Here is a 23,705-nt window from a genome sequence, read left to right on the forward strand (position 1 = left end):
GTCGCGTGGATGGAAGACTAGAGAATATTGATCGTCATAAAAACTTTTAACACGTGCGCGCCTCGCCTGTGAATATATATATTCTATGTATCTATTTTCTCATTAGGATAACAAGGGGAGATTCAATGACTAACGCAGAAAAGAGTCTTAAAACACACTGAGATACACATTTTATGGAGTATATGCTACTGGTGATAACATAGTGTTATTTGAACTTTAAATAAAATTTAACGTGAAATTATGGCGATATAAGCAAGAAAGAAAATGTATATAATATACTTGAGTGTATCCATGGATCTATTAAATCCACAACGAATAGATTTGTGACAAATTTAAATTACCGGTTTATTTATATTTAGAAAATAATTACGTCCAGATTTAGACCTGAGTTTACAACCACACTTTGATTACTGCTCTATAGTATGGTTCAATGCAGGGAAAGTTTTACTTAAAGAATTAAGTGTTCTTCAAAATCGAGCACTGCGTATGGTCTTAAGAGTTGATTATAGATACAGTTCCAATCTTTTGTATTCTACTCTGAACATTGATAAGTTAGAATTGCGATGGAAAAAACAGGCAGTTTCCTTTATATTTAAATTACTTCATGGACTACTTCCATCTTTCTTGTGCTCCAAAATAAGCATCAAGAAAAGTAATTATTCTCTTCGAAATTACCAGTGTAGGATTAATCTCGAAAAACCCAAAACTAATTTTATAAGGGACGGTGCTCTCTATGTAGGTATTCAATTATTTAATTCCTTACCAAATAATACCCGGCAACTGGATCAGTTCTCTTTATTTATGAAATCAGTTAATTCCATCGACTTCTAACTCATCTGCGGGGGGGGGGGGGGCTAGAGAATTTCTATGATTTCTCTTCGCACTGCGGTTTTATGTAGTTTTACTTATTGTTTTTCATTTTAATTATGTATGTCTTATATTATGTGTTACTGTAATATTTAAAATATTTTTCGTATTGTCTCACTTTTACATGTTTTTTAATGTTCACGGACTTGCTGAAAAGCAGTCTGTTATGACTGAATGTAAGTTTTACCGTGATTAAATAAATACAATACAATACAATACAATACATACATGCGTATATAGCGCATTTTCTTCGATATTTTGCGTTACATTGTGTTTTATTCACTTTCATGTTATTGTATTAATAAATGATTTCACAGTTTGTATATTTATGATTTTATTCATAATTGTAAAGCACATAGAGGGCTACAAAAAATTACGGTGTTGACTTACCGCCAACCTGTAATCATATATACATGTATGTCCACATCAGAGAAGTGCTAAACAGCACCTGTTTGGTTTCGGTCTAACACCAGATAGGTTTTATAAAACACCAATTAGTATCAAAACAGTATCGCTTTGATTCCAAACTAGTGCTAGTGTTGTTTCAATACTTCTCTGGTTTGGACAAAATTTAGGCCTATATATTCCGGGCTGGTGTTAAATTAACATTAATTACTGTGTGGATGTGTATTCAATTAGATAATTAAATTCTGTGTGACCCTGTGAAGAGTCACACAATCCTTTACATTTAATTTCCTTACTTTGTATTTTAAGGAGTATAAACGAGAATCTAACACAAATTAAGATTGAAATCGAATTATCATAGCTTAAAATTTCCTGATCATCATTTTTATATGTGTATTTGTCTTTCTTATTCTTTTGATATAATTCCTAATATTGGGAATTTAGAGCACATCAGAACAAAACGTATTTAAAAAAGGAGAAGAAAAAAAACATGAAAGGGAAATTAATTATCAAGTTGAAACAAAAGTTTCGGAAATTTCATTATAGATTTTTCTTTCCATACTTATTTGGCGTTCTGAAAAGACCATATCATGCAGCAGCCATATTGTTATCCAAGTCAGAAATCCAGCCGGCGATTTTTTAAAAATATTTAAGCCGCCCGAAGAGTGAGTTTAAATTATATAAGCTATTAATTTATGTGGTGTTGTGACCTTAATTCGCGCGTTACCTAATTTTGCACACGGTGGAATATCTCTTTATCTAATTAATATCTTGAAAAACTGATACCACCTGCAGGAAAAGTGACCCGGAATTACTCAGTATGGTAATTTTCTTGAAGGTAATGTCTAAAATTGTGAAAATATTGGCAAAACATCGGCGAATTTTGTTAACTTTGGCGTCCGCTCCGAGAAAATCTGATCTTCTCGACACGCACACTCGTCGATTGCCATAGAATTTTGAGATCGCGATCCGAGCAAAACCCTTGACCTACTTTATAATTTCGTTAAGCGAATTTGACTTTGGGATCTTGGCTTCGTCTGGTATTTATGATTTTGATTAATTTTGTGTGAACTGTGATTTTTTTTTTGATTGAGTATCAACTTCATGATAATTTTTAAAAATGTGCGCAAATTATGCTCACCCCTCATAGATATGGATATGAGTGCAAAACTTTGTGTCATGTGTGATAAGTGTTTTTGAATTGACCGCAATTTGATATATTACATAAAGCAACATAGAGGGAATTGCAAAGAATTTTTCTATCATGTTGCAAGTGTTGCATTGCAGGTAGCATTTTTAAGGAAAGAGAGGCCACAATTCCAGCTGAATTTGTAACGCATACTCGAAGATACATATTATTTCATTGATGTAAAACGAAATGATTAGCGATCAATCTAGTCTTCCCTTGTTATGCACATCTTTTACCCAAAAAGTTAGGGTTAGGGTTGGCTCTAGACCAAAAGCTTCGATCTATGTTATTTTAGTTGTTCCACTGAACTCAGATGATGTTTAAAAACTACTCGAAACAGACGGCTGTCAGCTCCATCGGATTGGCTGTCGCAAAAGGAAATCTTTCCCAAAACCGGACCACCGGTTTTACGGCCATGACAAATCAATCCGGCTTTATGCAAAATTCTACATGTATACATTCAGTATACAGTATATATTTATGTAGTTGAAGGAAGTGTTTTGTTATCAGAAAATGAATTATGTTGAGTTGAAATAAAAAGAAAACTATGTTTGGTTGGAACAGATAAAGCCATCCTTTTTCATATAAGTTCATAATAGACACAAAAATTGTCAGAATTAAAAACACCTATTAAAAAAAGCCGTGTCAGTTTTTGTCGATTTATCATTGAATATTGAAATACTGGCACAGTGTTTTGACTTAAATCTTGCAGCATTGAATTGCTTTAATTGGTGGAATATTAGTTGAAGTAGATCACTACAGTTGAAAACAAAGGAAACAGGAGGCTGGTTATTTTGATTTGATATAATCACTCAATATTTTAATGTTTGTTAACCTCATCTTCATCCATAGATCTCAAGATTGAATGTTTACACCTGTTTATTAGCATCGATGTTCATTAAGTTATCAACATCGACGCAAAATAAGTAACAAATCTCATATGGATTTTATAGTTCTGAAAATGACTGTTTATTAAATCGATAAACGACTGTCATCAATTTGAAAAGCCTTTCTGAGATTTTGTTTAGTTGTCTTTATTATGTAAATTCAAGTGAATACAATGATTATACAATATCATTATTTTACGAGTAATATGATGCAAATATAATAGGCACAATTTTCCAATATTAATAAATGACTTTATCAAAACACATACTTATATATATGTATAGTAAGTTAGTAAACTTACCATCACTATTAAATATTTTTATATTAAATCTTCTATTTTTTAAACTATGGAACCCATGTTAATTTTGTACTATTCTGTACTGGATAAATAAATGAGAAGTAAAGAAGACACACAGTAGTACGATACTAGAAGTAACATGGTACTCCTTCCAATGATTCTAACTCGTTGATCCGTTACAATGATAATGCAAGCAAGGTGTTTCAAGGGGAATGAAACCTTTGGAACAAGTAGGCGTGTGACGTAAAAGAAAACTCAAAGAATAAGAACAAAGTTTGAGAAAAATCGGACAAATAATGAAAAAGTTATGAGCATTTGAATATTGCAATCACTTATGCTATTGAGATCCATCAAAATATCTCTTTATGTTTTTTCGTTTTGCGATACAAATTCCGATCCATCATGTATCCTCTAAAAATCTGTATTACATGCCCTCCTCTAGAAAGAACCCATAATCTGCTGATAGATGTGATAAAAGAGGCAATTTTAGTGAAATATATTCTAAAGTAATGGGGAGGGTTGTTCACAAGTGACATCACACATCTTTGTCGCATTGTCAATTTGAGGATCTCCATAACATAGGTGATCTCAATATTCAGATGTTCATAACTTTCTCATTATTTTTCCCATTTTTCTCAATCTTTCGTTGATCTGTTTCTTTGATTTTTCTGTTTTCACACAAGCTATCTTGAATCAAATGTTTCATTCTCCTTTAATTAAAGCTAGCGGGCTACTTTGTGTTGTAGAATATAAATCACAACAATAAACAATGTATTCCTGATAAAGCTGACCTTTGAACGTAGCTAACCTTCTCAGGAACGGGAAAATTTAACAATTCAATTATTGAATATATATATGTCTTTTAAGATGGCGCTTTTCCTTTTTATAACACGTTCGGTTGAAGTAAATAACATCTAATAATGCCCTATAAAGAACATGCAAATATCAGCTAAGAAATAAAGCGATTCTGGACTTGGTTCATTTGCAGTTGAATGCCCTGTTTCCTTTTTAATACTACAGATAAATGTATTTTTATTGAATAGAATCATTTTAGCAATAAATAAACACATGTCAAGAGTCATTAGAAATTATGAACATAATCAGCATACAAATAGCATAAAAATCATGCGATGTTCTCCTCAACACACCAGCCAAACATGATTCTCATTTAAAAAGCAAGTTAAAAGTAAATGTTTCTAGTCTAATTCTTCTTTCCACACTGCTCCTGAAATACTGCCTGATTCAATTATTTTTTCTGCTTTATTACATAATCAAAGAACATAGAGGGGGATTGAAAGAGTGGCAACCAAGGTGCAGATGTTGTAGGTAATCTTGGTTCCATGTCCTGTCGTTGATGCTGAAGTAGAAGCTTGTGTAGTGGCAAGTGCTGTTTAAGAAATATTAAAACTGTAAAGGTAAGAAAATTGCGTATTCTGATGTGAAAAATCTCATATCAGCATAAGCATGTAAAACAATATTCGTGATTGGTTTTATTTCATTACACTCTGCAATCTTTGGCATCTCAAGTCTAGTAATAAACAAAATACATCTCATTTAAGCGTCACAAGTTCCTGACTAAGATTCAAGTAATAAATAAATGTAATCCACATGAATTTTATACGAGGTTGGCAAATAATTATAAGGAAGGAAGGGTCAAATCCTTTCCACATTTGATATTGAGCAACTGCTCTAATGACACTTCGATCAGAAAATTATGGATTTTTTTCAAACAAAAAGCCTCATGTTGTAATTTCGATTTAAATTGCATTGACATCTAATAAGAAAGTCTTCAATCATATTGAACTCGTCATGTTGTAACGATAGCTACATGTAGGTCTATTGACATGTAGATATTTCATCAAAAAATTACATGGCAGTGAATTATCATTCCAATGGAGTTGGGTCTTATGGAATAAAGATATCTTACATGTTTCACATAGGGTACCAGTGTATTCGGGAAGACAGGTGCAGGTGTACGCCTCACCACCAGTAATCCCATTGCAGGTTGCCCCGTTCTCGCAAGAGTTTTCCTCGCATGGACTGACAGCTACAGTTAAAATGTATAAAAATAAAAAGATATGTTCGAAATAACAGCGTCATGATAGTATTGATTGAATGTTGACAGCCTTACCGCTATTCGAAATTGAAATGAATAAAATGGTAAAGCAATGGTAATTGTATGCACCGCTTAGAAACACTGTATTCAGCGATATATGAATCATTATCATTATTCTCATCATCATTATTATTATCATTGTTATTATTATTATCAACATTATTATTATCAAGAGCCCAGACCTCACAGACATGCAAAAAAAAGTGCACGATCAATCAAGAATTGAAATGACGCGAAGGACCTAAGACGGGAAAATTTATTTTGGTGGTGTCATTTCGAAATGTCAGGACCCATCTTTTATCTCATCTGAAAAGCTAAAAACTTTACTCGAGCTCTGTGCAAGCTTCTAAAATCAAATTTATATTTTACTGACATTAGGAGTCAGGGATCATTTATTCGAATGCATCTTTTCCATTTGTGTTCAATTCATATTTTGTTAAACGGTTTATTCTTTAACCATGCGAACGCTTTAACGGGGATGCTATGCTAGAGATTGACTATAAACTTACCTGTTCCACATCGTGTGCCAGCATATCCCACGGGGCAGTTACATGTATACTCAGAATCCTGGTTACTGCCAATACAAGTTCCTCCGTTCATGCAGGGGTTAGAACTACAGGCAACGACTTTTCAGAAGTGAGGAGAAGAAAATACTTCTGATCAATATATATTTTGAATTATTTTCAAACGGACTATCTTTATTCGAGTGAATCGCTTGGTATATATTTCTTGTTGACTAACTAGCACTTACTATATTATTGCCAGAAAAAAAAAGTCCTATTACCACTTTGGCTATAAACTGAATATCACTCTGATTATTATTTTTATTTATTTATTTATTATTTTATTATTAACAATATTATTATTCATTCATTCATTTAATTCATCATTATTATTTTTTTTGTTGGGGGAGGCCTAATTTTCATTTTCAGTTATTCGATGTGACATTAGCCATATAAGCTCCACTCATATATTAGGTATTTTGTTATTTGGCTAGAGGAAACGAAATTAGATATTTTAGTCGCTTATTTGGTTATAGACGAACTAAAGTCAGATTATGAGGCTACAATAGACCAAGAGAGTATTCCTGTGTGTCGTAAAAAAAGACAGGCAAATTTAATTGATCATACTAATTGCATTCATAAATTTATTTCGTCATCTATAATCACAGAGTGAACTCTATTACGTTTTGGTTCAAAACATCGTTCTGTAGCCTTTTTCTAGAAAAATGATCGTGTCTGAAACTGAATAGACACTTTTAGCATTTTACTGGGTTACACGGCCAATTTGGCTTTTAAAAAAATCTTCTCCAACCCCCTGCATCCGCGTTTGATAAAAATAAAGTTATAAACGTCATTGATCATAAACTGCTGTCACATTACAGTACTATTCTACATTTTTTTTTATGAATATCAAAACGTTACATTTTTCTTCTTTTCTCCATTTCATATCCATCATTCAATAGTGATTTTCAATGAGGATAATTCATTTAAGCTTATTTTGAATCTGATTTTGCTGAAAAGTAATATGTATGATATATCAAAATTCAGTCAGGATTAAAAATATTAATGAAAAATTTATCGTATATAAGTATACTATCATAGTAGAAGTTTTTCTTGCTATTTTCGAATTATAAAAAAGGCAATAACTTGATTACGTTGACCTCAATCCATTGGCCCGTATTCTTAAGTCGGGTTTAATTTAAGCTCTGGTATAAAGTTAAGGTTTAACTATGGATAATCAATTGTGACATAAATCTCTAACATTAGAGGTTCATTATATCAGCTCATTTGACTCTCAAATCATCCTTAATTGCATGGAAATGATGAACAAGATAAATGTTTTCACCATTAAAGAATAAGGAAAGAGCACAGTAAACATTAGAAACATACCATGTGACCAGATTTTCACACATCTGGCTTCCCGTAATTTTAGCACAGAGTTAGACCACGGTCTAAGTTAAACCCGAGCTCATGATACGGGCCATAGACTTTTTTTCCAATTATATTTTATTTACCGTCTGCACATGTACGTCCCGTGTAGCCAGTTCCACTACATTCGCACAAGAACTCTGTGTTTTGATCTACATTCTGGCACACCCCTCCGTTTAAGCAAGGCGAGGAATCGCAGGGGAAAACTTCACATGCAAGGAAATAACATTTAGACGGGGTATAATAATTTGGAAAAGAATTTTGACATGCAAAGAAGAACTGTGGCAGAATAAATTGTTTGTATTATCCTACTGCAACCAGACAACTGCGATTCTTCCAACGACAATACTGCTACTGACCCCACCATGTTACTTTTACAAGTTTTACTGCTTTTCTACTACTACTACTACTACTTATGTGAAATAATGTTGAAATTTTATAACGGTAATGAATTGTACCATAATCTGTTTATTCAATATTAACCTAATCTTATTTGAATAAATATCATAACCACATGAAAACATAACACACCCACACATTAGTACATCTACCAATAAAATCCTTGTCATCAACTTTTCTGCAAAAAGCAGTGATGTTTTAATTGTAATTGTCATCATAGTCATCAGCACCAGCTACATTTTGTATTTACATTTGTTGAATTATCTTACCCCTTAGTTCACAAAACCTCCCAGCTTGCCAAGGAGGACAGATACAATAGAAATTAAGCGAGTCTAACGCACCGCATGTTCCTCCATTAAAGCAAGGGTTGGGGGTGCAAACATCCGCCTCTGTCATTTCTGTCGATATAAACCAAAATTGTTTTGGGAAATGCTAATTCTGCCGTGTTTTTTTCTAGTGCTAAAATAGCGTTAGGTATATTTTGTTGCTGGAGGCTGTGACATTTTGATTAACCCTATTGGGTCAATTGGATTTGACCACAGACATGTGTTCATATCATGACATTGTGTCGGAAATGAATGTCAACAATGGGCGCTCAGGTTTTGGTCCCTACTAGACCCCGTCAAAATACCCCCTTGTTCTATATAATATTTTTAACCCCAAGTATAGCCCATGACCAGAGTATGTTAATATGATAATCTGGGTGTAAATTACAGAAATAACTATAAAAGCTAACGGGCTAGGCGGTCGGAAAGGGGGCAACTGACAACCCGCCCACCCCTCGAAAATGCATCTGGTTCGTTATGATTAACCACATGGAGCCCCTGAAGTGAACTTGATATGAAATGTAAACTTGACATGAAATATAATAGGTATACGTAAAAAATTAGAAGCATAATAAGTTTGCGTATGATTTACAAATACTCTCCCTCTTTCCGTATTAAAGTTCCCTAAATGTTTGTTTCCAAGGCTTACAGCCTGTAACGAAACTCCTTATTGAATTCTTTAGCCCCTGCCAGACTGGAAAGATGAGCTCCCCCCGGGGGGGGGGGTCTACTGTGTATGTATTTTTGATGATTCTGTCGACAATAACTGCTGAAGAGATTTATCAATGATGAAAAAAGAAGTGTTATGACGATAAACAACTATATTCTTCATCATCACCAGCCCATTACCTTGAATGTCACATGTAGTACCGGCGTAGCCAGGCGCACAGGAACAGACAAATTCTGATTCTTGATTCACATCTTCACACGTCCCACCATTTTGACATGGATTGGAGTCACAAGGAAACTCTAAGATGAATATGTGAAGAAAAAAGAATGACAGTTTTGAAATTTACATTTCACTAAAACAATGGAAGCATGACATTTATTCGTGTAGACTAGAAGAACAAAAAAATCTAATAGTTTGCGAACGATAAACCTTTTTTTCAATTGAATTCCGATTTGTAGACTATTTTCGGCCAGTTTCTCAATATTTAAAATCTGTATTCATGACAACCTGAACTATCAAATCCAAAGGAGTCTACCCTTAACAGTCAATATCGAACACGAAATCTATTGTATTTTGTTTGTTAAATTACCATGTAAACGTCAAATTTGCCAAATATCTGTAGCTAAAATGACTGTATTATAAATGAATACGAGTATTATCATAATCACGGTCATCACATACGATTCAAAGTAATATGCAAAAATGGTCTAGAAATATTTTTCTAATCGTACTTAAAGAGCTATGACTACATAAGTCTCGACATTAACATAATGATTTAGATAACACCACATCATTATTTTTTTTAAAAAAGCCTGCCTACGCAACATAATCATAATCAAAATCAAATATCGTTATTATATCGGAAACTATTTTCCACTAAGATGATAACAGGTTGGTGGTATAAATCACCAAGATCAAAATAATAAATTGTCCTCAGCGTGATCATCACCTTTATCAATCTTCTTTACCACAGTCATTATTCTTACCAAGGTAATGACAAGTTGGTCCAGCGTATGGAGGTATGCAGTTACACATGAAGCTCCCACCTGATAGTTCGCATGTACCACCAGCTAGGCACGGATTCGGATTGCAGGCATTAGAAACTGATAAATAATATATGCATATTATTATCATTAATAGTAGTAGAAGTAGTAGTAGTAGTAGTAGTAGTAGTCGTAGTCGTAGCAACAGAAGTAGTTGTAAAAAAGTAGTAACAGTATATATTATACATGTAGTAATAGTAGTAGTAGTAGTAATAGTAGAAGTAGTAGTAGTAGTAGTAGTAGTAGCAGCAGCAGCAATAGTAGTAGTAGCAGTAGTATTAGTATTAGTAGTAGTAGCAGTAAAAGTAGTAGTGGGAGTAGTAGTAGTAGTAGTAGTAGTAATAGTAATAGTAGTAGGGTCACTGTAGAAGTCGAAGCAGCAGAAGAAGTAGTAAAAGAAGTAAATAGTACATGTAGTAAAAGAAGTAGAAGTAATAGTAGTAGTAGTAGTAGTAGTAGAAGTAGTAGTAGAAGTAGTAGAAGTAGTAGAAGTAGTAGTAGTAGTAGTAGTAGTAGTAGTAGTAGTAGTAGTAGTAGTAGTAGTAGTAGTAGTAATAGTATAAAACACAGTAGATCCCTCCAGGGGGAGGGGGGGAGTTTCCGTGTATGTAATTTTGATGATTTTGTTGACAATAACTGGTGAAGAGATTTATCAATGATGAAAAAAGAGGTGTTATGACGATAAACAACTACATTCTTTATAGTATAAATACATGGATATTAGCATTCACAAAATAGAGATACCCATTTTCTTCCTTACCTTGGACAAATGCTCACGACCATTTAAGGCATATAAGAAATTAACTATTAAATCAATTCTTTATTCTTTGTTGATCTTCTTGCGTATTTGAGGGTGGGTATGGGTGAGGGTATTCTGTGTGTGCGAAAAAAGATCATGCTCGTGACAAACACACTCTTAAAAGCATTGGTCAAAATCAACCAATGAATTGGTTAGAATCTATCAGAATTTTGTTTGATATTGATCATTTTTATCAGTCGGACATATATTCAGCAAAATATTCGTTACTTTGACCAATATTTTTTAAGAGTGTTAACTTTATCTGTAAATTGATTTCCATTGTAATGCGATGAGCAAGAAATTCTTATTTGACTAGCATGCATAAAAGGGAAACTAGTTCCTCCAGGGAAAGACTTCGAAAACACATCATCATCATCATCGTTTTCAACTTCATCATCACCAGCCCATTACCTTGATTGTCACATGTAATACCGGCGTAACCAGGCGCACATGAACAGACAAACTCTGATTCTTGATTTACATCTTCACACGTCCCACCATTTTGACATGGATTGGAGTCACAAGGAAACACTGAGATGAATATTAAAAGAAATAGAATGGCACTTTTGAAGTAACTTCTCATTTCAATAGAATAGTGTAAGTATGAAATTTATTCGTGTACACTAGAAGAAACCACGAATACATTAACCTTTTCACAAAAAATCTAATAGTTTGCAAACGATAAACCCTTTTTTCAATTGAATTCCGATTTGTAGACTATTTTCGGCCAGTTCTCATTATTTAAAATCTGTATTCATGACAACCTGAACTATCACATCCAAAGGAGTCTATCTTTAAGAGTAAATATCGAACACCAAGTCCATTGTATTTTGTTTGTTAAATTACCACGTAAACGTCAAATTTACTGTAGCAAATGACAAATATGTATTATTCAATTCAAATTTATTTTCATTCTTCAAAATAATACAAATAAGTACAAGATAGATTGATTCAATTTGAATAATAGCATGAGCAAAATTCAATATTGAAAAAAAAGATGATATACATATTCGACAGTGATTGAAATATAAATTAACATACATGTCAAGTTTAAAGTTTATAGTTGAATACGAGTATTATCATCATAATTGCGGTCATCTCATACGATTCAAAGTAATATGCAAGTTTGGTCTAGAAGTACTTTTCTAATCATAATTAAGAGCTACATCTGCAATGATTTAGATAACACCATTCATTACTTTGTAACAAAAGACTGCCTACACTGTTAAAACACACCTGATTTTTACAGAAAAAGAGAAGATTTTGCAGAAAGCAATAACAGAATCATTCTGTAAATTCATAAAACATGAATTTTTTCTGCAATTTAACAGAACAGGTCTGTTTAAAAAGGAAAAAAGTGTGTTTTTTTAAAGGAAATTCATAAGGTTCCATACACCAACTACAAATTTCCTGTAAGATTACGCAATCTGGTGAGATTATAGGTGTTCTCGAGACTCTGCTGCAGGAACTTCTTTTTATTTTAAGGATAAATTTTCTAACAGTGTACGAATCATAATCAAAATCAAATATCGTTATCATATCGCAAACTCTTTCCACTAAGATAATGACAGGTTGGTGGTATAAATCACCAAGATCAAAATAATCAATCGTCCTCAGCGTGATCATCACCTTTATCAATCTTCTTTACCACAGTCATTATTCTTACCAAGGTAATGACAAGTTGGTCCAGCGTATGGAGGTATGCAGTTACACATGAAGCTCCCACCTGATAGTTCGCATGTACCACCAGCTAAGCACGGATTCGGATTGCAGGCATTAGAAACTGATAAATAATATATGCATATTATTATTATTATTAGTAGTAGTAGTAGTAGTAGTAGTAGTAGAAGAAGTAGTAGTAGTTGTAGTAGTAGTAATATTATTAGTAGCAGTAGTAGTAATAGTAGTAGGGATCACTGTAGTAGTCGTAGCAGCAGAAGTAGTAGTAGTAGTAGTAAAAGAAGTAGAAGCAGTATATAGTACATGTAGTAAAAATAGTAGTAGTAGGAGTACCAGTAGTAGTAGTAGTACAATTGTAGTAGTTGTAGTAGTAGTAGTAGTAGTAGTAGTAGTAATAGTAGTAGTAGTAGTAGTAGTAGTAGTAGTAGTAGTAGTAGTAGTAGTAGTAGTAGTAGTAGAAGTAGTAGTAGTAGTCGTAAAGTAGTCGTAGTAGTAGTAGTATAATTATTATCACTGGAAAAAGATTGCAAATTGTTTGACAATTGACAATATCAAGGATAAAGATAATGCAACCCTTTCAACGCCCGGGATTGACAGAGTTAACTTAAAAACTATTACAAACTAAGTATAATATTGAGATCATATCAACGATAAGCAAGGAACCCACATATCGATGTTCAACTTAAACAATGAATACATGCAATTTAAACAGTTCTTGATCAGATCATATAATAACAATACTGCAAGCCGATGATCAATGATTACCCTAAAATTGTTTTATTATTATAGTTTTGGGAAGTAGGTCCAAATCCTTGCACTTTTGAAAAATAGGATGACATTTCAAAAATGTAACCATGTGGAAGGCCTATATACACACACACGCACACACCCATATACATCATACAAGGGCGCCGGAAGCGGGGGGGCAGGGGGGCACTTGCCCCCCCAAAGAAAATTTTTTGGGGGCAAAACGAGATTTTGCCCCCCAATTTTCCCCCTAAAAGTAGAAAAATGATATTATTTAAGGACAAAAGTAAACGATGAAGGCACTTTTCTGCCTAAGAATTGTCATTTCTTTTGTCAAAAATGAAAAAAAAAAATCGCCCCTGACGGGGCAATTACACATCATAGTAAGCCTTGCGTCTTTTGACGAACATGTCTCTCTGTGAAACATACCTTTGATAAGCCCTTTTCCATCTTATTACAGTGTGATAAACAAGACCGCTGAAAGACCTTTGAAAGACCATGAATTTTGGTTGATCTTTCAGAGGTCTCTCAATGAACCTACAATGGTCTTTGAGGTCTTACGCGACTCCTGACCAATCTTTCAGTGGTCTTCGTGGTCTTCATGGGCTCCAAAACTTCTTGAAACGGTTCAAAACAGTCTTACAACGGTCTTACAGGAAAATTGTCTTTCAGTGGTCTTTCAGCAGTCTCTCAAGATTTTTGCGGAGATCACTGTAAGACTCATGAGAGATCATTGAAAGATCATTGAAAGACCATTGAAAGACCAGGCAAAGTCCATGGAAAAAATTCTGAAAGATCACTTATTGCATAAAAAATCTCTGAAAGACCATTGAAAGATCTCGAGAGGACAAGTCTAAGACCAGTACGACAAGAAATATCCAACTAGTCTTTCAGAGTTCTTTGAGGGGTCTTTCTGAGCCATTCCACAGAGTCGACAAATTTCATTGATCTTGAAGACCGCTGTAAGACCTCACCAATCTTTCAATGGTCTCCGTTCTGTGGAATGGGGGCCTATTAGTATTAATGAATACATTTCAGACTAAAACCGAATGGCAAATTTGCATGCTGTGTCGGCTAACAAACGCGCGGTCGCCCAGAAACGCTCAGACCGGGGTGGTGTTTCATAAATATTTTCGTCCGACAAGTTGTAAGATCTGACAACTTTCCTGTATTCTGATTGGTTGAGAAGCATTGTTACCATAGTAACTGTCGGATAAAACGTCCTACAAGTCCTTTCATGAAACGCTCCCGGACCTGGGGAGTGTTTCATCCGACAAGTTGTCAGATCTGACATCTTTCTCTGATGTTGATTGGCTGAGAGGTACTGTTACTATGGTAACTGTCGGATGAAATGGGACTTTTCGGATAAAACGTCCGACAAGTCCTTTCATGAAACGCCCCCCCCCCCGATATCACCAACGCGCGTGAACGCTAGTTACTCGAGCAACATATGGAATCTGAAAATAGCTGTAAAACCGAAAAGTTTAAAGAGTTATAGAGGATTGAGTAGTTGCTTATTGGATAAATGAGAAGATGCTATGATTCGGCGAATGGAGTGCAGAGCAGGAGTACTCATCTATCAACTAATCAAGCCTCTTCTTCAACCTTTTCTGGTTTACTGTCTTTATCAGGATTACGCTCATTTGAACAAAACATTACTCGACTTTCACTGTCTACTTCCTCCTATCAATTTCAATTCTTCCTCTATCCACTTTTTCTCTTTTTTTTCGAAAACTCCACATGGTGTACCGTCAACCACATCCGCTGTTGGAATGTAATTGTTTTCTTCTAAATAATATTACATAATGTACAATATGAACTGCCGTAGTTTGTTAGTTCATGATTATTTACCAATGAATATTTCCAGGAATTCGATATTCATCATTTCCTAGTTATGGTCACATTTTCCCCAGAAAATATGTAAAGAAAAAAGAAGATTTTGAAGGGGTCATCCAAAAGTGCTTCCCAGCCATACAAAACATGCCAAAGGAAACACATAAATCGAGTAATGTTTTAAATTTTCAGAAAAAGTTTTAAATTGTTAGACAATAATTAAGCAGGTCATATTTCTTTTTCCTCCAGTTACAAAATATGAAACGTTTTGCCTATGTATGTATAATCAGGGACTCTCTCCAATGCTGAGGTCAGAAATGATTTAAATAGAATGGGTATTTAAGCGCTTATCGTCGTCTGCCACGTCAGAACACCCGCCATTTTGAATTTAAAAAGACATTCATTGGAATGTATTTTGTTTCTGTTGTTACGCTTCTTCTGCTTCTTCTTCTTCTCGCGTCGTCCGTGTATGTAAATGTACATAAATAAATATTTCTGAAAGGATATTGCATGAAAAATGTAATTTCTGGTATTTTGAGTCAATATAAGCGTGTTACGTAATTTAATTGATCAGACACGAAAACCACATTCCGAATTAAGCGATCGTTTTGCGCGTAGATTTCATAGGTTCTCATAAGCTCTGAGTATAGTCTTTCGTAGTGAATTCTATGTTTAGTTCTCAAGAAATTTATTTTTGAATTCTCTTAGAAACGTAACTTTTAAACTCCATTTTTACACAAAGTCCTTACCGTGGGGGGGGGGGGTCTGTTACACCCACAAATGTAATAATCGCCCACAAATGTAATAACGCCCACAAATGTAATAACACTTTACCCACAAATGTAATAATGCACTTTACCCACAAATGTAATAATGACTTTATTTACAAATGTAATAAATTTGAAGTGATTTTTGGTGAATTCGTTCTAAACTAATATCCTATAGTAATGCGTTCATATAGCACAAAAGTTCAAAGTCTTTTTTCCAGACCCGGTTAATGAAATATTACAGTACAAGTCCAAGTCTTTTTCCAGACCCGGTTTTTCAAAATTATAATATACGTCCAAAGTCTTTTTTCCAGACCCGGTTAATTCAAAAATTATAATGCAAGTCCAAAGTCTTTTTTTCAGACCCGGTCGTTTCAAAAGTTATAATATACGTCGGTGAGGGGTAAAGACAACACTCTAAGCCCAAGCATTTTAAGTGGGTTTAATTTTGAAGATTGGTCTCAGCTGTCATTTTTTTCAATATTTCTTTATCTTTTAAATAACCGGGTCCAGACGAAAGACTAAGCATAATACTCGTGTTATTCCACAAGAATAAGAATATGAGTCTTTTGTTTTTAGGATTGTTTAAATCATTTTTAAATCACCGGGTCTGGAATAAAGACAACGCTCTAAACTGGGCGTTGTGGCGTGCGCCTGTAATCCAAGCTGTGGGGAAGTTACAAATTGATGCAGAGGTTCGAGGTTCGAGCCCTGGTCACGTCTTTCGGATGGTGACGTTAAAGGTCGGTCCCAGACGTAAATAATCATATCTGATTGATACACGTCTGACAAAACTCAAATCACACACACACGCTTTTCTACATGCATGGTCTTAATTTGGAGGATTATTGGTTCTTAGATTCGTTGTTGGGGGTTGAGTTTTAGTGATTTTTTATTCCTGAAATAATTGTGTCTGGAGGAAAGTCGATCTTCGACAATCGGTCTTCATGTTGTTCCACAGTAATTAGATTATTGGGTATTCGTTTTAGAATATTTGTAAAAACTATTTTATTTTTCAAATAGTAACCAAGTCTGGAGAAAGGATGTCTGCTTTACCCACGCGTTATTACAATGTTTTGTAGGGGTAGTAGCCGGGGTAGTAGTATTATTAAAAAAAGACATTTTTACTGGGTGAAACTTTGGAAATTTGGTCTTAGATTCGAAGTTTTTCAGTTACTTTTTTTAATAGCGGGTCTGGAGGAAAGAGTACGTTTAAAATTTCGTGTTATTCCACGAGAATAAGAATATAAGATCTTATGTTAGAAGATTTTTTTCGTAACTGTTTTAGGTCTGGAATAAAGACAACACTCTAAACCTCTTTTAAAACAGGTTCTTAGGTTGAAGGTTTGTTTGGTCTTAAACTTTGATTTTTTAATTCTTACTATTAGCGTTTTTTTTAAGAAAAAATGGTCAGGCTGAAAGACTACGCTATATATCCCAGCATTAATAAGATTATGGGGTCTTTATACTGCTTTTAAACTGTTATTCATAATGTTTAAATAACAGGTAACCGGGTCTGGAGAAAAGACTACGCTTGATTCTCAATTTACTCTTAGTGCATATATTCACAATATACACCGTATAAGTTGAAACAACAACAAAGACATTGATTCCACCAGTTTTAATTAACTGGGTCTGGAGAAAAGACAAAGCTCGATTCCCATTTTTTCCACAGGAATATCATTATCGTATCTTAGTTTGGACTTATATTATAAATTTTGAAATAACTGGGTCAGGAAAAAGACTTTGGATTTATATTATAATTTTTGAAACAACCGGGTCTGGAAAAAAGACTTTGGATTTATATTATAATTTTTGAAACAACCGGGTCTGGAAAAAAAGACTGGACTTATATCACAATTTTTTAAACAACCGGGTCTGGAAAAAAAGACTTTGGACTTTTATTATATTTTTTTAAACAACCGGGTCTGGAAAAAAGACTTTGGATTTATATTATAATTTTTGAAACAACCGGGTCTGGAAGAAAGACTTTGGACTTGTACGTTGATGTTTTATTAACCCGGTCTGAAAAAAAGACTTTGCACTTTTGTGCTATATGAACGCATTACTATAGGATTTTAGTTTAGAACGGATTCGCCAAAAATCCCTTCAAATTTATTACATTTGTGGGTAAAGTCATTATTACATTTGTGGGCGATCAAAAATTATTACATTTGTGGGTAAAGTGTTATTACATTTGTGGGCGTTATTACATTTGTGGGTAAAGTGTTATAACATTTGTGGGTGCAACAGGGTCCCACGCCCTCTACCGCTCGATCGCTTCGGTATCTCACGCTGTCAAAAATATTGTGTCCCCTTCGGGATTTTGCCCCCCCAAAACTGAAAGTGTTCCGGCGCGCCTGACATCATATATATATATATATATATATATATATATATATATATTATATATATAATATATATATATATATATATATATATATATATATATATATATATAATATATATATATATATATGGTTACATGGTTACATTTTTTAATTGTCATCCTATTTTTCAAAAGTGCAAGGATTTGGACCTACTTCCCAAAACTATAATAATAAAACAATTTTAGGGTAATCATTGATCATCGGCTTGCCTTATTGCAAGTAAAAATGAAGTGCTAATTTAGCTCTTAAAGAGCGTGTATAGTGACTGCACTTGGGAGTGCTGATTTGTCTAGTTCAAATTTGAACTAGACAAATCAGCACTCCGAAATGCAGTCACTATACACGCTCTTTAAGAGCTAAATTAGCACTTCATTTTTTAGAGTGTATATATATATGTAACGATATGTAACGATATTACATTCTGCGTTACATAGATGATATTAATGAGACAAAGTGGTAATGCATTGTACTTAGTTCCAACAGTTTCAGTTCTTGTCACTGCGAGCTTTATTGTCTTTTATGATGGAAAGAAATGCAACATTCAAAATCGAAATAAAACATGCATTTTTGACGAGATTGTCTTACTGTTTGGGTGAAAACTTTTTTTTGTCAAATTTTCCAGCCCCTGGTCCCCCTACCTTCGGGGAGAGATTTCCGCCCTTGGAAAATTAAAGCTGGGATTGTGTTGGGTTTTTTTATCCCATATTAAAAAGAATCTTACTCCCTGTCACAGCTATGTGGAAAGAAAGTTACCGAACTCCCCCCTAGATTTAGGGTCGTTCGTTAATCAATTGCCCCTTCATAAAATATATCTGGGGAAATGCTAAAAGACCCCTATTTCAATAATTTCTAGGATTTTTTTTTTCTCAGAACTGTGCCCTCTGAATAGTGGCAGTGACCTTTATAAACCTTGAGCATTATCAGTTACGGATAATATGAAAATATTACCATGGCTCAAGCGACATTATCAACGATTTCACATTTTCTTAATAATAAAATTACTCACTTTGAACATGTTGAATCGTGGGTCCTTGAACCATAACCCAAAATTGTTGGTATTCTTGTACAAGTGTAGCGCTGTATTAGGGATGGAAAACACACCATGTTATCAATGTTTTGACATTGCAAAAAAAAAACACAATTTAATGACGATGCAATTTGACATTTATTTAACATGTGACAAAGATAATGGAATTCAAGGACTGAGCAACTTCAATGTACATGGAGCAGATGGAACAGCCATGCGTGACCCGACACGCAGAGCCGTTGGACTGACGTCTGTCGGCGCCGACAGTTTGTCGGGTTAGTCCAACAGCCCGGTGCTTGCGTAACAGACAATTTATATTTTTTCCCAACATCTCAGACTCCGCAACTTTATATACACCGACACACAGGTTTGCCTATTCATAACCTCTTCGACCCCGTCCCCTACTCTCTCCCTGACTTACTCGTTATATTTTTCTTTTTTTCGCTTCCTTCCTTGCTTCCTTCCTTCCCTCATTTCTTTCTTTCTTTTTTTCTCTATCTCTCTTTCTCTTTCTCTTCTTTCTATTTTCTTTCCTCTTTCTCCTTTTTTGAAAACCCTTTACTTCATTTTTCCCCCGACGGCAGCGCAGATTTACCGACGATATCCAAAGTAGTGAGGTGCGACACCCCCCCCCCCCCCCTATAGCGACGCTCCCGCTTCGACTGCGATCAATTGAAATGAAATGTGTTCACATTTCTATAAACATTAACCATGAATATTAAGTACGGAATTTATAAAACCACAGGAAAGTTTATATATAAAGATATTATAGGTAAACTATTTTTACAATGAATGTAGACCTGATCGTGTGATAGACCGAGCTTCATTCAATTTAATCAAATGAAACATTTATTTATGTTTATAAAAATTGTAAAAAATAATGATACATCACAAAACAATGAATACAGTATGTAAATTATGTACAGTATAATATGGAAGAAGGCGTACAACCCAGAGAGCAGGTGCTTGTGTAGGGATACGCGTGTAAAAATATTGACTAAACAACAACAGGAAGAGCTAGTATAAGAGAAGAGAGTAGAAAAAGAATATAGAGGCGAACTTATGCACATATCAGGTCTTGAAAACGGGTTTCATTTATGATTCGAAGCAAATTCGATAACAATTCTTATCTGTAGTCAGTAGCTAAAGTATAAATTCGATTTTAGTATTTCTTCATTTATTTCGAACTTGACATTATTTTGCTTTGCAGTAAGATCATGTACTCTCTCTTTCTCTCATTCACAGTAACATGGATTTTCTCTCTTTCTGTTTTTTTTTGTAAGTACTAGTACAAGTTAAATTATACATTTCTAACTCACACGACCTTGACATCAGACAGTTTGGTTGCAGGTGCATTCCACTTAAACGTGTTGGTCAGACCTTTGGGGTTAGAGTTTTTATGTGTAAGCGCATTGTTTGATGCCCCATCGCATGACACAGCCTGGAAGTTGGTGGTATCCTCCACGTTCCAAGTCCCCACAATAGCGTCGTCATCTACGTTCCTCATTTGCAAGAAGATTCCTTTAAAAGGATCCGACATAGCATCTGTGGAAATGGAAACTGCAAGAAGAAAAACCAGGAAACGAGGATTTATCATCAATCTTACAACGAGTTTACACCAAATTGCAACGCCGAAGTAGTTTCGGTCCTAATTGATTATATGTAGCTTTAAATAAAATAGACCTAGCTCTGATCTGAAATACGGAAAGGGAATTCTAATTTGTTGACCCCGGGTTGTAAAAAGAAATAGAAATATCTCAAATGAAGTCATTTTAGTGGAACCCGCTTATTTACTGTCTCAGCAAGAAACGGTATTCACCTCAGCCTTTTATAATTTTAGTAAACATATTAAGTCGTTACATTGTATTTTAATTTAATCATAATTGTGTAACGATGTCAGATTCCAAGTTTTCGATTTTGAATGAAAATGTTATTGCCATTGACCTGTTAATAAATGTACAAACTACTATACAAAATGTTTTTCAAATACAAGTTAATGTGATACCTGTGACTTGTTGACTGGCTGAGAAGGTGTTGACATCTGTCGTTATAGTATACGGAATAGGATCACTCGAAGAGCTGATATAATGACCAACAGGGATCATTGAGGAGCATATACCAGGGGACTCGGAGACAGGAGCGCCTGTTGACTTTGCCTCACAGACTCGCAGTGAAGAAGCTGTCAGTATCGCAATTACAACCAGGATATTCAAACCACTCTGCGCTAAATTAGCACTCTCCTTCATGGTTATGGTGGCCACTTTACTTCTTTCTTTATAGGGCAGAAAATAAGATCAATTTGGGGTTATTTCCTTAGAAAAACATCTCATTTGTTAAACCCACACCTGAAGCCGACCGAATACACGTCTTTGAACATGACGTAATAATTTTGATTGGTCTGGAACATTCTGTTGATGCGACCGCGGAATGCATTACACGATGTGTAACTGCAGAATTTAATATGCCGTTTGGAGGAAAGTCTTCTCTTAGCTTATAATATCATACAGGGGCTTTATTGGCCAACTAATTTTGAAAAGCACATCATGGTGCATGGCAAAATTTCTAAAATTTTGCGAGCAAACGATTTTATTCCCATTTCCCCCTCCCCTGTCCCCCCCCCCATCTGGACGCCAGTAATATAGTGCTCGTTAAATCATTTTTGTTGCTGTTTTCATATAATAAAATAGAAAGGAAAATGGGAGTGGATTACGTCATCGTTCCCCCAATTTGCATACCGACCAGGATGTGCATATATATATGTTTTTGTCAAATTAATGAAACTCTCAAAACAAAGTAACTTTGTTTTCTTAAATAAGATTTTGAAATTGTCAGTGTAACGTTTATTTGATTTTCCACCCTGTGGCTTGCCTTTGAGGGAAAATACTAGCTTTCTAAGGTTTATAAACTTCGCATCCCTTATATACCTGAGGCACAGATCATAAAATGCAATTGGAATCACGGGCGGATCCAGGATTTTCCATCAAAAGGGGTGGGGCACATTTCACATCTACCCTAACCCGAGAAAAAAAAATTGACCGGCCGGTTGCCCCCCCCCCCGGATCCGCCAGTGATTGGAATAATAAAGTGTAGCGAATATCAAAGACTTTCAAAAATCATTTTATAAATCGGTCACTTAGTGAAAGGTGCCAGAAATGTTTTTTTCATTGTTAATCAAGAATAGACAAAATTAATTTTGATTACTTGGGTAGATAATCTTCTAGGTTATCGTTGATTAAGTAATGTAAAAAAGCTTAACCACCTTATCGACAACTAACCTTTATTATGCGATTCCTTCCCGGTAATCACGGAAGTGAAGACTTATATGCCAATGGAGATATGAATTGTGCAGCAGAAAATTGATACATTTTATATAAATAACATATTCATAAATACCAAACCCAATATGCTGCAGATACTGCGATGAGTAATAGTGTTGAAGATATTTCTACGTACAAGACCATTTCATTATTTTTTCTTATTTATCAGATTCTGTATAAATGCGATCAAGATAAAATAAATGAGATGATTAATTTTTATTCCAGACTACTCAAACATTCTCTGTTTGACTAAAAATAACAACGCATTAATGCGAAAAGATGATAAATTTATGATATTTGATAATTCAAAATAAAAAAAATAAACACTAGTGGCTTGAAAAAGAGAGAATGACTAGCCGCGTCGTCTCCGAAACCTGTGAAATTTGTTACCTACTTTTTCTGGCTACCTCATCGTGCAAGGTCATTGTTTCTATGCTTTTTCTGTTATTTTACTGAATATATTGTTATTTCATTTCTGGGTCATTGGCTTGGAGATTTGTTATTCTCATTTAAATGGCCATTATAAGCTTCCACTTACAGACTTGGAGACTAGATTATATAGAGCGCCCAATTTACGAAATAACATTCGCAATGCATATTCTTAATAAATTCTAAACCTAATAAAGATATTTTTGACATAAAGAAAACTATTCACCATATTGAATAAAGAGAAGTGGTTTCTAACATGTCTAAGCTTTGATGAACAGATTATGCCTCAAGATTGTACACAATGTCAATGAATCAAACTTTTAACGAAATTTAATGTTTAAAGTTTTATGGACGGTTTTGGTTAATTCTGCTTCACACATGGCTCCAGAGTTACACAAAAAGTACAGGAAACACGCCAAAATAATCATAATATTAACACACGCCAAAACGATTAGAAGATTTTATAAAACGGGTTCATGGATGTAGCCAATGGTGAGTGCGTATTCAAGTCACGTGTTCATGCTTTAATTATGCGCAACCTTCCAGTCGTGCATTTTTCGTGCAGCACTGTGCATTTTTTGTGC

General features: G+C 34.5%; 1 protein-coding gene across 5 annotated transcripts; it reads right to left on the reverse strand.

The window, feature by feature from the left end:
- Nucleotides 1–4,291: 4,291 nt before the first annotated feature.
- On the reverse strand, nt 4,292–22,740 carry LOC121409514 (fibropellin-1-like). Of its 5 annotated transcripts, none has more exons than XM_041601432.1 (13): nt 22,651–22,740; nt 21,381–21,643; nt 20,695–20,935; nt 19,355–19,425; nt 12,598–12,714; nt 11,343–11,462; nt 10,076–10,192; nt 9,269–9,388; nt 8,363–8,491; nt 7,781–7,900; nt 6,273–6,389; nt 5,575–5,694; nt 4,292–5,034 (listed from the first exon to the last, which is right to left on the reverse strand). In XM_041601432.1, exons 2-13 carry the CDS (start codon nt 21,619–21,621, stop codon nt 4,919–4,921), a joined length of 1,629 nt encoding a protein of 542 aa, XP_041457366.1. In that variant the 5' UTR covers nt 21,622–21,643; nt 22,651–22,740; the 3' UTR covers nt 4,292–4,918. The 5 variants fall into 5 exon arrangements, with proteins under 5 accessions (XP_041457366.1, XP_041457365.1, XP_041457367.1 ...); XM_041601431.1 differs by having other exon boundaries at nt 21,381–21,647; nt 22,651–22,735; XM_041601433.1 differs by lacking the exon at nt 8,363–8,491 and having other exon boundaries at nt 21,381–21,647; nt 22,651–22,735.
- Nucleotides 22,741–23,705: the final 965 nt, after the last annotated feature.

This window comes from Lytechinus variegatus, chromosome 2 (assembly GCF_018143015.1).
Source record: "Lytechinus variegatus isolate NC3 chromosome 2, Lvar_3.0, whole genome shotgun sequence".
NCBI classification, from domain to species: Eukaryota; Metazoa; Echinodermata; class Echinoidea; order Temnopleuroida; family Toxopneustidae; genus Lytechinus; species Lytechinus variegatus.

Coding starts and splice junctions, on each gene's coding strand:
- LOC121409514 (XM_041601432.1), bottom strand. CDS start 21,621: ATGAAGGAGAGTGCTAATTTAGCGCAGAGTGGTTTGAATATCCTGGTT. Junction 6,390..7,780: donor GGGACGTACATGTGCAGACG/GTAAATAAAATA, acceptor ACTTCTGAAAAG/TCGTTGCCTGTAGTTCTAAC. Junction 5,035..5,574: donor TGGTACCCTATGTGAAACAT/GTAAGATATCTT, acceptor TTTCTTAAACAG/CACTTGCCACTACACAAGCT.